At 40.2% G+C, this 15,649-nt stretch overlaps 1 protein-coding gene and 1 non-coding gene across 5 annotated transcripts in view; both read right to left on the bottom strand.

Annotated features, from left to right (window-relative positions):
- Positions 1-15,649, bottom strand: part of IPO11 (importin 11) — a 220,696-nt gene that overhangs the window by 185,258 nt on the left and 19,789 nt on the right. For all 4 annotated transcript variants that reach the window (XM_024246853.3, XM_063724115.1, XM_054555604.2 and 1 more), the window contains exons 2-3: positions 10,469-10,612; positions 4,823-4,923 (exon numbers count right to left, since the gene is read on the bottom strand). In XM_024246853.3, coding sequence (XP_024102621.1) covers positions 4,823-4,923; positions 10,469-10,606 — 239 coding nt within the window. In that variant the 5' untranslated portion in view covers positions 10,607-10,612. The remainder of the gene's footprint in view (positions 1-4,822; positions 4,924-10,468; positions 10,613-15,649) is intronic.
- Positions 4,622-4,728, bottom strand: LOC112133542 (U6 spliceosomal RNA). The gene has a single exon (XR_002915188.1). It is a non-coding gene; the product is annotated as a U6 spliceosomal RNA (small nuclear RNA).

Genomic DNA, 15,649 nt, shown 5'->3' with positions numbered 1-15,649 from the left:
GACTGTAATACCAGCACTTTGGGAGGCCAAGAGAGTTGGACTGCTTGATCTCAGGAGTTCGAGACCAGTCTGATCAACATGGTGAAACCCTGTCTCTACCAAAAATACAAAAATTAGCCAGGCATGGTGGCACGCACCTGTGGTCCCAGCTACTCCAGAGGCTGAAGTGGGAGGATCACTGGAGCCTGAGAAGTCGAGGTTGCAGTGAGCCATGATGGCACCACTGCACTCCAGCCTGGGTGACAGAGCAAGACCCTGTCTCAAAAAAAAAAAAAAAAAAAAAAAAGAATAAAAAAACAAGGGTACAATCATAATGCAATGGAGAAAGAACATGTCCCTACTTCACATAAGCACCTTGTACAAAAATAAATTCCAGATAGATCATACACCTAAAATAGAAAAGGAAAACAAAGCTTTCAGTAGAAAACAGAGTATTTTCATGACCACAGGTTGAGCAAAAATTTCATAAATAGGCTGGGGGCACTGGCTCACGCCTGTAAATCCCAGCATTTTGGAAGGCCAAGGTGGGAGGGTCACTTGCAGTCAGGAGTTCAAGACTAGCCTGGGCAACACAGCTAGACTCCATCTCTACAAAAAAAAATTAAAAATTAGCCACTGGCAGCACACACCTGTAGTCATAGCTACTCAGGAGGCTGAGGCAGGAGGGCTGCTTGAGCCCAAGAGTTAGAGGTTACACTGAGCTATGACTGCATCACTGCACTCTAGCCTGGGCAACAAAACAAAACCCTGTCTTCTTAAAAAAAAAAAAAAAAAAAAATTATAATTAAGACCCAAAAGAAATAATCATAGAAAGGTAATTAAACTTCATTAAAATTAACAGCTTCTGTTCATCAAAAGACACCATGAAGAAAGTGAAAAGGCAAGTCACAAAGTTGATTTTTTTTTTTTTTTTTTTTTTTTTTTTGCAGTCAGAGTCTCGCTCTGTTGCCCAGGCTGGAGTACAGTGGCATGATCTCAGCTCACTGCAACCTCTGCCTCCCAGGTTTGAGATTCTCCTGCCTCAGCCTGTTCAGTAGCTGGGACTACATGCGTGCGCCACCATGTCCAGCTAGTTTTTGTATTTTTAGTAGAGATGGAGTTTCATCATGTCGGCCAGAGTGGTCTTGAACTCCTGACCTCAGGTGACCTGCCCGCCTCGGCCTCCCAAAGTGCTGGGATTACAGGCATGAGCCACTGCACCTGGCCTAGGAGAAGATATTTGTAATACGTATATTTGACAAAGGACTCGTATCCAAAATAAAAGTCTCATAAATCAATAAGATAACCCAATTTTTTTAAATGTGCAAATAACAGACCCTTCACAATAGAGAATATCCCAATGACCAATAAGTACATTAAAAAGTACTCATCATTCATAAAGAAAATGCAAACTAAAATTACTAAGCCCACCAGAATGACTAAAATGAAAGATCAGACCAAGTGCTGATAAGAATGCAGAGCAAATACTAACACTCGTATGTTGCTGTGGAAGTGCAACCTGGTACAACCAGCCTAGAAAATTAATTAACAATAGCTACTAAAGTTGAACACACATCTGACCATAAATAGTAATAAAATGCACATGTGTGTAAAAGTTTCTGGAGTGCTGTAAGTGTTCTATCTAGTTCCAAGTGTCAGTTACACAGGTGTCTTTGCATTATAAACATTCAAACTACACCCTTCATTTGTGTACTGTTTTAAAGTCTGTTATATATTACACTTCAAATAAAGTATTTTAAAACCTTAATGACTTACTCAAAGTTAATAAACAAATGAGAAAACAAGATTAAGATAAACATTCAGGTCATTAAAAATGATCTCTCTAATCCTTTTATGACTATGCTATACTTTCCAACTTTAATAGTTCCCTTCTACTATCAAACCCCTGACATAATGTGTTCTCCTACAATATTTTGCTTTAAACTTGTAATTGAACTTTTCTTCTATGCCAAGGAGCCAGGTTCAGCAGTTTGCATAACTCTAACTACTATAAAAGTGTATAATGACTAGCTATCAAAATAGATCATGCAAAAAAATATACAGATGCTACTGACTTATGATAGGGTTACCTCCTGATAAACCCACAGTAAATAAAAAATGTTGTAAGTCAAAAATTTATTTAATATATCTAACCTACTGAACATCATATCTTAGCCTAACCTACCTCAAACATGCTCAGAACACTTACATTAGCCTACTGCTGGGCAAAAGCATCCAACACAAAGCCTATTTTATAATAAAGTAATAAATATCTCATGTTAATTTATTGAACACTGTACTGAAAATGAAAAATACTGTATTGAAAGTGAAAAATAGAATGGTTGTAAGGGCACTTGAAGTATAGTTTCTACTGAATACATACATATTGCTTTCGCATCATAGTGAAGTAAAAAAAAGTCATTAAATCAAACAACCATAAGTCAGGGATTGTATACATATTAAAGAAACAAGCCATTAACCTGAAGAAAATTCACATCTTTAACAATTCTCTAATAATAATTAACATTCCACCTCTAATTTTATGCATGTTATCATCAGATGAATTCAAACTATATCTCAAGCAGAAATCGGACAGTATTTAAGTAATTAGGACCCAGATAAATTGCAATGTATATGGTAATGGTAACAAGCTTGTTAGTTAATTCTCATTCTGTGAAAATGGTTAAGAGTAGGATCTATATAAAATGAAACTGGTAAGTACAGAAACAAGCATATTTTTAAAAAGTCTTAAGTTTATAAGTTCAATTACTAAACTGCCACTCGTGCTCCCTTTCTAAATACATTCATCTCCTTTCCAGCTCTTATTTCAATATATACTAAAAGAGACAGCTTGGGATTTAACTACCTAATATTGTATAAATTCTCTCATAACTTTTTAAATTTAAGCTAAATTCTAGGTTCTAATTCATTATGTAAAAGTACAACGTGAAATATTTACTAATTTACTTTCCCTTCAAAACAACCATTTATATATACATTTATATGTATGTTATGTATATATACATATATATACGTCTCTCTCTTTCGAGACATAGTCTCACTGTGTCGCCCAGGCTGGAGTGCAGTGGCACGTTCTTGGCTCACTGCAACCTCTACCTCCCAGGTTCAAGTGATTCTCCTGTGTCATCCTCCCCAGAAACTGGGATTACAGGCATCCGCCACCACGCCTGGCTAATTTTTGTATTTTTAGTAGAGGTGGGGTTTCACCATGTTGGGCAGGCTGGTCTCGAACTCCTGACCCCAGGTGATCCGCCCGCCTCGACCTCCCAAAGTGCTGGGATTACAGGCGTGAGCCACCGTGCCCAGCCAAGACAATCATTTATAATTGTATCCTTTATATAACCAGTAAAACAAAATGAATTTTAGGAGACATGTAAAATTTAACTGAACAAAGCAGTAGAAAAGTGCTGCTGGGCCACTGCCTATAAACCAATAATGCACACTTTCTCATCACTACTTACCATATTTCTCTCCAAAATTATGAATTAATCCTATCTAAAAAATTAATCAGGCTGGGCACGGTGGCTCACGCCTGCAATCCCAGCACTTTGTGAGGCCGAGGCAGGCGGATCACCAGGTCAGGAGATCGAGACCATCCTGGCTAACACGGTGAAACCCGGGCTCTATTAAAAACACAAAAAATTAGCCGGGCAAGATGGCAAGCACCTGTAGTCCCAGCTACTCGGGAGGCTGAGGCAGAATGGCCTGAACGCGTGAGGCGGAGCTTGCAGCGAGCCGAGATCGTGCCATTGCACCTCCAGCCTGGGCGACAGAGCGAGACTCTGTCTCAAAAAAAAAAAAAAAGAAAAAGACATGTTTGCTTTAAACCTTAATACAGTATCCCAAGTGCAGCCTGAAAATATTCTTGTTGTTTCCAATATTATTCAAGGACATGTTTTACATGCATTTTGAAGTATTTTTACATGCATTTTGAAGTATACTGCATTTTGAAGTATATTGAGAAAAAAGGTCTTAAAGCTTTTAAGAACTTACAGAGCTATAGTGCCATCTACTGGAAAACACAGATTATGTTACTTCTTAGGCAAAATTCACTACCATATTTTCTATCAAACAAATCCCAGGGTCATGTCTACAATGATTTTCCGTTGATTATATAACATGTAAAATTAACTACTAAATCTGTTAACCACGTACATAGCAGTTATAACTGAATACTAATGTGATTACAAATGTATACTACTCCATTCCCACCATAGAGAAAGAATGCATAAGACTCAGAAATTAATACCTAGCTGGTTCAGAGTTGACCTGGGATTTCCTTCTGAATGGCTTTTTTTTTTTCCAAATCCTAACCTTATATTTCTGTTTCTTTTTTCTTGAGACGGGGTCTCTCCATGTTGCCCAGGCTGGTCTCAAACTCCTGGGCTCAAGCAATCCTCCTGCCTCAGCCTTTTAAGTGGGTAGGACTAAAAAAGAGGGCTTTTGTTCAACATGACTCACTCAGCATGATCCTTGCAAGCAGAGGGCCAACATGACACACACAAACACACACACACACACTCAAACAGAAAACCATGAAGAGAACAATAATATGGCTGTTGATTTGTCATTAACTAAATAGAACAGTTATTCAGTAGTAAACACTTTTTTGCATTTTTTTTTAAATATCAAACACTTCACAAATCTCCACATCATCCTTGCACAGAGACCATGCTAATCTTCTCTGTATTGCTCCAATTTTAGTATATGTGCTGCAGAAGTAAGCGCTAACACATTCTTTTACATAAACAAGTACATTCTTACACCTTCCTGAATTTGGGAAGGATTATACTCAAGGAATAGGGGAAGTGATGGAACTTACTGAGGTGCTACACGTCTCCAGTAGCGATCAATTCCATGTTTAAAATACAGTACAGCAAGCCACCTTACATTTATATCCAAAGTGTGGTTTGTGAAAATATTCTATAAATAAAAAACATAATATTAGAATTAGCATGGAATAAGTAAAAAGTATAATTAATGTACCCACAATAAAGTATGGACAGATCTTTGCTTGGTTTTTTTTTTTTGAGACAGAGTTTCACTCCTGTCGCCCAGGCTGGAGTGCAATGACACGATTTCGGCTCACTGCAACCTCCGCCTCCCAGGTTCAAGCGATTCTCCTGCCTCAGCCTCCCAAGTAGCTGGGGTTACAGGTGCCTGCCACCAAGCCCAGCTAATTTTTTGTATTTTTTTTTTTTTGTAGAGACAGGGTTTCAACCATGCTGGCCAGGCTGGTCTCGACCTCCTGACCTCAGGTGATCCATTCGCCTTGGCCTCCCAAAGTGCTGGGATTACAGGCATGAGCCACCACACCCAGCCTGGACAGATCTTTTAATTAAATTTGTTTATATTCTATCACTACATATATCATATCGATATTTATGAGGTATATATAGTTCTACAATTCATACAACAAAGTACACCTGCTCAGTTTTATGTTAACTGTTTAAGCTGAGTAACAGACATGTAGAGAGTCATTGTACTACTCCGCTTTTAGGTGTGTTTGAAAATTCCCCTAGTAAAAAAATTAAATTCAGAAACAAGCAAACCTAATTATTTTTCAAATGAATAGCATAACCCCATACATATTCAATAAAATATATAACTTCCAAATTAGAAAAAGTAGGCCCACTACAGCATAGATTCAAAGATTCTAAGGAGTCAAGGCCCCGGGGTTGTTAATACATGCTATGAAATAAAACTATTTCATAGTACTCTCCTTATCAAAACAATTATCCTTCTAAATAAGTTTGATAAAGCTGGGCACAGTGGCTCACGCCTGTAATCCCAACACTTTGGGAGGCTGAGGCAGGCGAATCATGAGGTCAGGAGACTGAGACCATCCTGGCCAACATGGTGAAACCCCATCTCTACTAAAAATACAAAAATTAGCTGGGCGTGGTGACGCATGCCTGTAATTCCAGCTACTCGGGAGGCTGAGGCAGGAGAATAGCTTGAACCACGAAGGCGGAGGTTGCAGTAAGCCGAGATCGCGCCACTGTGCTCCAGCCTGGTGACAGAGTGAGACTCATGTCTCAAAAAAAAAAAAAAGTTTGATAGCAGAACATTTTTAAGAGATATAAAGCGGCCGGGCGTGGTGGTTCATGCCTGTAATCCCTGCACTTTGGGAGGCCGAGGCAGGTGGATCACCTTGAGGTCAGGAGTTCCAGACCAGCCTGGCCAACATGATGAAACCCCGTCTCTACTAAAAATACAAAAAATTAGCTGGGCGTGGTGGCGCACACCTATAATCCCAGCTATTCAGTAGGCTGAGGCAGGAGAATTGCTTGAACCCAGGAGGCAGAGGTTGCAGTGAGCAGAGATCGCTCCATTGCACTCCAGCCTGGGCAACAAGAGCAAAACTCCATCCCAGAAAAAAAAAAAAAGCCAGGCACAGTGGCTCACGCCTGTAATCCCAGCACTTTGGGAGGCCGAGGAGGGCAAATCACCTGAGGTCAAAGGTTCAAGACCAGCCTGACCAACATGGAGAAACCCCGTTTCTATAAAAATACAAAATTAACCAGGCATGGTGGCGTATGCCTGTAATCCCAGCTACTTGGGAGGCTGAGGCAGGAGAATCACTTGAACCCGGGAGGGAAGAGGATGCCGTGAGCTGAGATCGCACCATTGCACTCCATTCTGGGCAAAAAGAGTGAAACTCTGTCTCAAAAAACAAGAGAGATAAAGCTCCATGTGATGTGAATAATCTCAACTCAACATTAACTATTACTCAAAAAAAGTATTCATTATGTTAATCTAAATAATAATAATGACTACAATTATACTATGTCTCAGACCAAAAACAACTCAAATTCCCAAAGGTGACCTCTTAAACCTGGTATAGGAAAATCCCAAAGCCAAAAATGATGTAGAAGTATGTCCTTTGCTATAGAAAAACACTTATAAGTTTTTTTTTCTGAGATGGAGTCTCACTCCTGTTGCACTGACTGGAGTGCAGTGGCGCGATCTTGGCTCACTGCAACCTCCACCTCCCGGGTTCAAGCAATTCTCCTTCCTCAACCTCCCGAATAGCTGGGATTACAGGCATGCACCACCACGCCCGGCTAATTTTTGTATTTTTAGCAAAGACGGGTTTTCGCCGTGTTGGCCAAGTGGGTCTTGAACGCCTGACCTCAGGTGATCCACCTGCCTTGGCCTCCCAAAGTGCTAAGATTACAGGGGTGAGTCACTGCGACCAGCCAAGTATTTTTTAAAAAGGAATGCAGGCTGGGCGCAGTGGCTCACGCCTGTAATCCCAGCACTTGGGAGGCCGAGGTGGGCAGATTATTTGAGGTCAGGAGTTAGAGACCAGCCTGGCCAACATGGTGAAACTCTGTCTCTACTAAAAATACAAAAAATTAGCTAGGCGTGGTGGGGGGCACCTGTAATCCCAGCTACTCAGGAGGCTGAGGCAGGAGAATCGCTTGAACCCGGGAGGCAGAAGTTGCAGTGAGCTGAGATCACACCACTGCACTCCGGCCTGGGCAACACAGCAAGACTCCACCTCAGGAAAAAAAAAAAAAAAAGGAATGTACACTATACAGCCAATTTTAGAAAGTCATGTGTAAATACAAAAAAAAAGAAAAAAGATTACAAAGATAGTTGTGTAACTCACATTTATTCCTTCGAACCACTGGCAACTGGGTGCAAGTCCCTCTTTTGGGTCTCCATTACAAAACATGCACTTCTTTTACCACATTAATCACATTTGATCTTCACACTTTACATGTCCACCTTCTATACTAGATTGAGTCTTGTCTTACGCCTAGAATCTAGCACAGTGCCTGGCAAAGCAGAAACTTCCTAACTTTCTACTGAGCAAATGAGTAAACGAATGGAAGTAATGCGAGAATATTGTGGAAGTTGGTGGATCTCACTCAGTCTATCTCAAATACACTTGGGAAAATAAGAAAAGTCAAGCTGCAGATGTCAATCCAAGTAGAAACGTCCTATAAGTACTCTGAATAACAGGACTAGAACATAAGCCTGAAATCATGTATACAAATACAGGAGTCTCCTGACTAGAATGGACAGCTAGGTAAGATCAAATGTACCTAGATAGTGAGTATAGGGGAAAAAGGAAGACTAAAACACAGCAGCTTTTTAATCTACTGTAAATATAATCTGTTCCATCTAAAAGAAATGTTATATCCCTCTAAGAAGAAAATTACAGGTAATAAAAATAAAGACATTCGGAGGCCGAGGTGGGAGGATCACTTGAGCCCAGGAGTTTGACATCAGCCAACAAAGCAAGACCCTGTCTCTACTTAAAAAAAAAAAAAAAAATACTGGGCCAGGCGCGGTCGCTCATGCCGTAATTCCAGCACTTTGGGAGGCCAAGGCAGGCGGATCAAAAGGTCAAGAGATTGAGACCATCCTGGCTAACACGGTGAAACCCCGTCTCTACTAAAAATACAAAAAAATTAGCCAAGCGTGGTAGCGGGCGCCTGTAGTCCCAGCTACTTAGGAGGCTAAGGCACGAGAATGGCGTGAACCTGGGAGGCGGAGCTTGCGGTGAGCCTAGATCCACTCCACTGCACTCCAGCCTGTGCGACAGAGCGAGACTCCGTCTCAAAAAAAAAAAAAAAAAAAAAAACTACGCACTTAATATTATTAATAAGGTATAGTTATTAATACACAAAAAGACAACAGTTAAGCAATGCCTATTGGTTTTTAAGGTCCAGCAGCAATTAAAATAAGAAATTCTAAAAGTGTTTTATATTTTAGCCTGAAAAAGCACAAGACTAATTATAGAGCACATTCATTTAAATAAGCGTAAGGAGAGTACAGATATTCAAGAGATTTTTTTTTTTTTTTTTTTGAGATGAAGTCTTGCTCTGTCGCCCAGGCTGGAGTGCAGTGGCGCAATCTCCGCTCACTGCAAGCTCTGCTTCCCGGGTTCACACCATTCTCCTGCCTCAGCCTCCCAAGTAGTTGGGACTACAGGCGCCCGCCACCATGCCTGGCTAATTTTTTGTATTTTTAGTAGAGACGGGATTTCACCGTGTTAGTCAGGATGGTCTCGATCTCCTGGTCTCGTGATTCGCCCGCCTTGGCCTCCCAAAGTGCTGATTACAAGCATAAGCCACCACGCCCAGCCTGCCGCCCCCCCCCCCCTTTTTTTTTTTTTTTTTGAGACGGAGTTTCGCTCTTGTTGCCCAGACTGGAGTACAATGACATGACCTCAGCTCACTGCAACCTCCACCTCCTGAGTTCAAGCGATTCTCCTGCCTCAGCCTCATGAATAGCTGCAACTACAGGCGTGCGCCACCACACCTGGCTAATTTTGTATTTTCAGTAGAGATGGGGTTTCACCATGTCGGTCAGGCTGGTCTCAAGCTCCTGACCTCAGGTGATCCACCCGCCTCGGCCTCCCAAAGTGCTGGGATTACAGGAGTGAGCCACTGCACCCGGCCCTACTCAAGAGATTTTCTAAAGATTTATACTATGCCTAAAATTTACAAACATGATGCTAGGATTACATAAAGAATAAGATGTTTTCTTTAGTATCTTTTAAAATCAATCTTTTTTCTTTACCATTCTGTTACTGAGCCAAACAGCCATCTTTTTTGTTATATTCAGGATAACAAGTCTGACTTTAAACAATTTCCCTTACAGTCATGAACAATATCTTCTTCAATTTAACAAACAACTCAAACTTTTTTAGCCAACAAGTTAAAATATATATGACAACTGCTATCATTTATTTTATTTTGCAAGATATAATAAACAATTTTGCTCTGATTCTATGACCTGGTCACAAATACTGAGTCAGTTTTTAACCCAACTGGAAGCTTTGTTGCCCTGACCAGAAGCTAAACCTCAAACACTAATCAGAGTTCTCAATTTCTCAGAAGAAAAGTATAAGGAAAGTGTTCAACACAAAAAGACTTCGATTCTGGCATTGAGAAAATAATTTTGATTAATTAGTCAAAAACTTTAAACTCCAATAAAGGTTTGTTTAAAGCACATATTGTTAATTAATTATACCATTTCCCATTACTTCCAAGAAAACATCAGATATGTTAAGAGAATGAAATTTTTAGATGAGAAAAGAAAACAATTTAAAGTGAAATACACGGTACACCTTACATTGATGCTGCAATGTGGAGACCTGAACAACTATGACAACACAAATTACCTGGGATAGGGATAAAGACAAAATATGAAAGAGTGCTACCTAGAGTCCTGATAGTAGATACTTTTAACATACTAAAACTGAAAATCATCACAGTTTGGCCTTCTGAGCAGATGCTACATATACCTAGCTTATTTTTATATTTATCAATAAATATTTATTTAACACCCTTAAGAAGCCATAAAGTAATAAGATAATGGCAAAGGCATCAGCAGCCAAACATTTGAATCTATTTCACTAAACTACCAATAAAACTAGGTTTTTAAAACAAATTAATGTTGTCTCATTTTATTAAAAAGAAAAGCAAACAATTTTAGAACAACTTACCAGCAACACTGAATAGAAACCTGGCTGTGTCTCCCACTGCTTCAACTGCTCCTCAGCTGGTTTTAACACAGCAGTATCCTGACTGGTGGCCTGTGTTAAGACCTGAAGAACAACAGTGCTGGCACTATTGAGATCCATGGAAACCTGGCAATGATAAGTTAACATACTTGAATGTGTATTATAAGTAATAAAAAATTAACAGTAAAATAAATGGAGACAAAAAGCTTTCATGTTCTGAATTACTCCCATTCATCTACTCCTTCATGTTCTGCCTTTCTATCTTTTCTAAGTATACCCATACTCATCCTTAAAATTCATAATCAAATTATTTTTGCTTAAATCAATTTATTCCTAAAAGAAACTCTCTTTCATTGTTCCATAAATAGAAGATAATAAATTGAGGGAGGGGAAATATACCCACAAACTTCAAAGTTTCTAAATTCTGAGTAAGTACCATTATGTGCCCAAGACTAAGCATAATGCCTTCTGTCTTCATTTTAAAAAGGAGATTAATAAGTGTTATAAAAGTATTAAACCATATAGTAAGTAGCACCTAACTATCCTTGACAAAATCAGAAGGAAGAAAAGAAAACTGTAAAAGAATTGCTTTGACTCATTAGTAAAGTACTCTCCAACATCATCTTACGTGCCACCAATGGTACATCTCCAAATCATTTTAAGAAACATACAAAATGAAATGCTATGGGGAAAAAAGCCAAACTGACCTATTAAACAAAAATCTAAAACCTAAGTCAGAAAGGATCTTAAGGGCTGGGTCATCTAATCCTATACCATGTAGCTGAAGCCATTCAACAAACACACAATTTCTTGATTTTGTTGAATTCTCCAGGATTCTGTTTCTAATTGCCCCCAAAATTGTATATACAATTCTATACTTAGCAAGTATATATAGTTATTCACAATATACACGTACAAAATATAAGGATTAAAATTGGAAGCTAAAAATATTGACAGAAAATAAGTCGAAGTTCTCAGTGCAGGGGTGACAGGGAATAGCGTTGTACTGTATTGATACAGCTTAGTGACAGTGGCTATCTCTGTGACTGAAGAATGTTCCAGACAGTAAAAGTCTGAAAGTTACTAGCCTATAAAGAATACAGCCAAAGCAAATGAATTCCTTTGTTAAAATAATTACAATTAAATTGCAGTGAAATGGCAAGATCCCAAATGTTGATTCAACAAGAAATCTGACCTAGATTATCTTTTAGGGAAAATCAACCATTTCAAAACCTATGTAAGTAAAGCAGGGCTAATCAAAAACACAAAAATTTCATTGTACCATCTTAAAAAGGGCCTAATAACTAGAATCTGAAAAATACCAACAGTTACTAATAGAGTTGGATTAAGATTTGATTTGATTTTGATTTATTTTTTGAGACAGAGTCTAGCTCTGTCGCCCAGGCTGGAGTGCAACAGCACAATCTCAACTCACTCCACCTCCCGGGTTTAAGCGATTCTCCTGCCTCAGCCTCCCCAGTATTTGGGATTACAGGCGCACACCACCAAGCCCAGCTAATTTTTGTATTTTTAGTAGAGACGGAGTTTCACCATGTTGGCCAGGCTAGTCTCAAACTCCTGACCCCAGGTGATCCGCCTGCCTCGGCCTCCCAAAGTGCTGGGATTACAGGCATGAGCCACCATGCCTGGCCAGATTGAGATTTTTTTTTTTTTTTTTTGAGACAAGAGTCTTGCTCTGTTGCCCAGACTGGAGTGCAGTGGCACGATCTTGGCTCACTGCAACCTCTGCCTGCCAGGTCCTTGCCCTCCCAAAGTGCTGGGATTACAGGCGTGAGCCACCGTGCACAGCCCAGATTAAGATTTTAAATTTCTAACACCCAGGCTGTAACACAGTGACGTGATCACTGCTCACGGCAGCCTCAATCTCAAGTGATCTTCCACCTCAGCCTCCTAAGTAGCTGGGAACACAGACATGCACCACCAGGCCCAGCTAATTTTTTTTTTATTATTATTATTTTTGTAGAGACAAGGTCTCACTTTGTTGCCCAGACTGGTCTCAAACTTCTAGGCTCAAGCAATCCCTCCCCAAGTGCTGGGATTACAGGCATGAGCCATAGCATCTGGCCTAATTTTACATTTTCTAGCAGCCACGTTAAGTAGTAAAAAGAAGTATGTAAAATTAATCTTAATATATTATATATATTTTACTACAGCTGCTCTTATATATATATGTTTGTTTGTTTGTTTTTCTTGAGACAGCGTCTCACTCTGTTGCCTAGGCTACAGTGCAGTGGTGCAATCTCAGCTCATGGCAACCTCTGCCTCCCAGGTTCAAGTGATTCTCCAGTCTTAGCCTCCCAAGTAGCTGCGACTACAGGCGCAAGCCACCACGCCCAGCTAATTTCTGTATTTTTAGTAGAGACTGGGTTTCACCATATTGGCCAAGGTGGTCTCAAACTCCTGACCTCAAATGATCCGCCCACCTCGGCCTCCTGAAGTTCTGGCATTACAGGTGTAAGCCACTGCACCAGGCCTAATAGTGTATTTGACTCAATATATCCAAAATGTTATCATTGCAACATATAACCAATATTTTTTAAATATACTGAGATATTTTACTTTTAATACTAAATCTTCAAAATCCTGTGTATATTTTACACTTAAAGCACATCTCATGGCCAGGTGTGGTGGCTCACACCTGTTAATCCCAGCACTTTGGGAGGCTGAGGTGGACAGATCGCCTGAGCCCAGGACTTCAAGACCCACCTGGGCAACAGAGCAAAATCCCGTCTCTACAGAAAATACAAAAATTACCCAGGTGTGGTGTGCACTTGTAGTCCCAGCTACTAAGGAGGCTAAGGTGGGAGGATCACCGGAGCCCAGGGAGGTCTAGGATACAGTGAGCTGTGATCACGCCACTGCACTCCAGCCTGGGCAACAGAGAAACCCTGTCTCAAAACAAACAAACAAACAAAAAAGACTGACTGCAATTGAGTGTGTCACTTTAGACTGGGTATTCAGTGAAGGCTTCTGAGAAGTGACATTTATGAGAGACGTGAATGACAAGAGAAACCCATGCAAAGATCAGAAGGCAGAGCTTCAGACAGGGAAACAACTAGAAAAAAGGCCTTGCGATTAGAAACAAACTTAAGAAGGCCAACATTACTGACACTTAGTGAGAAAAGGGGAAAGTGGCGGAAAATGAAGTTGGAGAAAAGGGCAGGAACAAATGGGGCAAAATAAGGTGTCTAGGCTTTCCATATAGGTATAAAAATAGACGCAGGATAGGAAGAATATAAACATACTGATATCAACATATGAAAGGAAAAAAGCTCTACCAGAACTCATCCTCATCCCACCCCCTCCACCAAAGAAATAAAGATAAAAGTCACAGCCTTGCTTTGGACTATTCCTAAAAAAATCACTGACTACTGCCAACCCTCAAAGCAATTTTCCCCTAGAGCAAAGATTGTGCAGAGAACATAAATGCACACAGCAAAGCAATCCTTACCCTCACCATTTTTCCTGTTCTAGTGGAATCTGCTAGAGTTTCCCATCCCTGCCTCCTTCCAGTATCTGCCCCATCCAGGTCCTCCCCTTGCTTTGATCCCTGCTCCTAAGAAGCCCATCCAGTCTGGCGGGGAAGAGCTCAGTTCATACATTTTTGAGGCACCTATTTTGTGCCAGACACTGCAGTAGTTGTTAGGATAAGAATCAGAACAGTCTCTGTTGTCTACCCAAAATCTGTGGGCTACTGGGGTGAGAGGCAGAGGAAGCTATTCTTATTGTTAAAACAAATTGTGAAAAGTACATTTCTACCATACCAGTTGGCACCCAGAGTATATCTCCCACACAGAACCAATATGAGTGGTTCATCTAAATGGGTAAAAACCCAAAGCCCAAAGGTATACAAATGTTGCCTATTGTTGGAAACATAAAAGTGCTCATTAAAAGAAACAAGTAAACAAAAGAAAACTCAGCATCTTTACCTGCTACTAACAGATTTATCAGACCTGCAGTGACTTCAATTTCAGCCATACATAACAATTTTCTTCAGAATATTTGTATTATCTGTGTTTGTCATTAGTTCTAGGGCATTTCACACATACAATAACCCCAGCAAGTCTACTAAATGCCAACACATTAAGTAGATTGACTTTAAAAAAAAAAACAAAAAGGTGCCAAAATTAGAGTAAAAACCGAAGAAGAGTGTTTCAAAATAAAAAGGGTTCCCACAGTGAAATAATTTATTCAGGCATGGGTAAATAACCCATGCTAAAACCATTAAATGAAAGAACAGTTGTTGGGGAACAGAATGTTCCCAGTGTGTCCAAGTATCACTCCACAGATTACTTGCTAATTGTAATGAAGAAACAAATCTTTAAAATAAAGAAATCCATCATCAGTCGCCAGCTTAGCCAACAGAGTAAATTCGGTTATCAACAATAGCAACACAACTTGACCTTAAGTGCCTCCTGATATGATGAAATACGCAGCCCACAGCCTCGCCTCTGAAACTTCAAAAATGGTCAACATTAATCTAATCAAGACTGGGCCTAACTTCCAGTTTAAAAGAATTAGAAGAGAAAGAATATTTCTGGAATGATGACGTAAGTAGCTCCACAGACCCTCTCCTCAGGGATACAACCCTAACTGGTGAAAATTATAAAAAGCTCAAAGTCTCCAGAAAATGTCTTAACTGCATACAGCAAATACAGAAACATCTATGCGACAAATATTACTAAATCTTGGAAGGCTTTTGAGCCACAAACCCAGCCCTACCCCACAATGTGAAGAAGCTCTACTCCAGGGACATATAGCCAAGAACACAGGGCTCTCTCTCACCCTAACTCCCAGCCAAGGGCTACGGTTTCTCCCCAGAATGGGTAGCCAGCCAGCCAGCATTTCTCATACACCCCAGCTATATGCTACAGAAATTCTATACCAGGCAAACACAGCTAGAGGTCTAGGGCTCTCTTCTTCCATCCAGGCACCACTCCTGGGGCAGAAGCTCTACCACAGGGCAGCAGGCAAAGAATAGTGAGCCTCTATCACGCCCACAACAGCTTGCTCAAAGAGCAGAGGTACCACACCAGGATAAATAAAGTACCTAACTCAAGTTTGGCCGTTTGCCACTCAGCAGTCAAAGTATGGTGTGGTAAAAGGAAAGCAGCTTTTACTTAAGTGTTAGTAAATGGGAAA

This window comes from Pongo abelii, chromosome 4, assembly GCF_028885655.2.
Source record: "Pongo abelii isolate AG06213 chromosome 4, NHGRI_mPonAbe1-v2.0_pri, whole genome shotgun sequence".
In the NCBI taxonomy this organism is placed as follows: domain Eukaryota; kingdom Metazoa; phylum Chordata; class Mammalia; order Primates; family Hominidae; genus Pongo; species Pongo abelii.
Note: the sequence above shows the minus strand (reverse complement) of the source record. Positions and strands in the feature narration are given on the sequence as shown.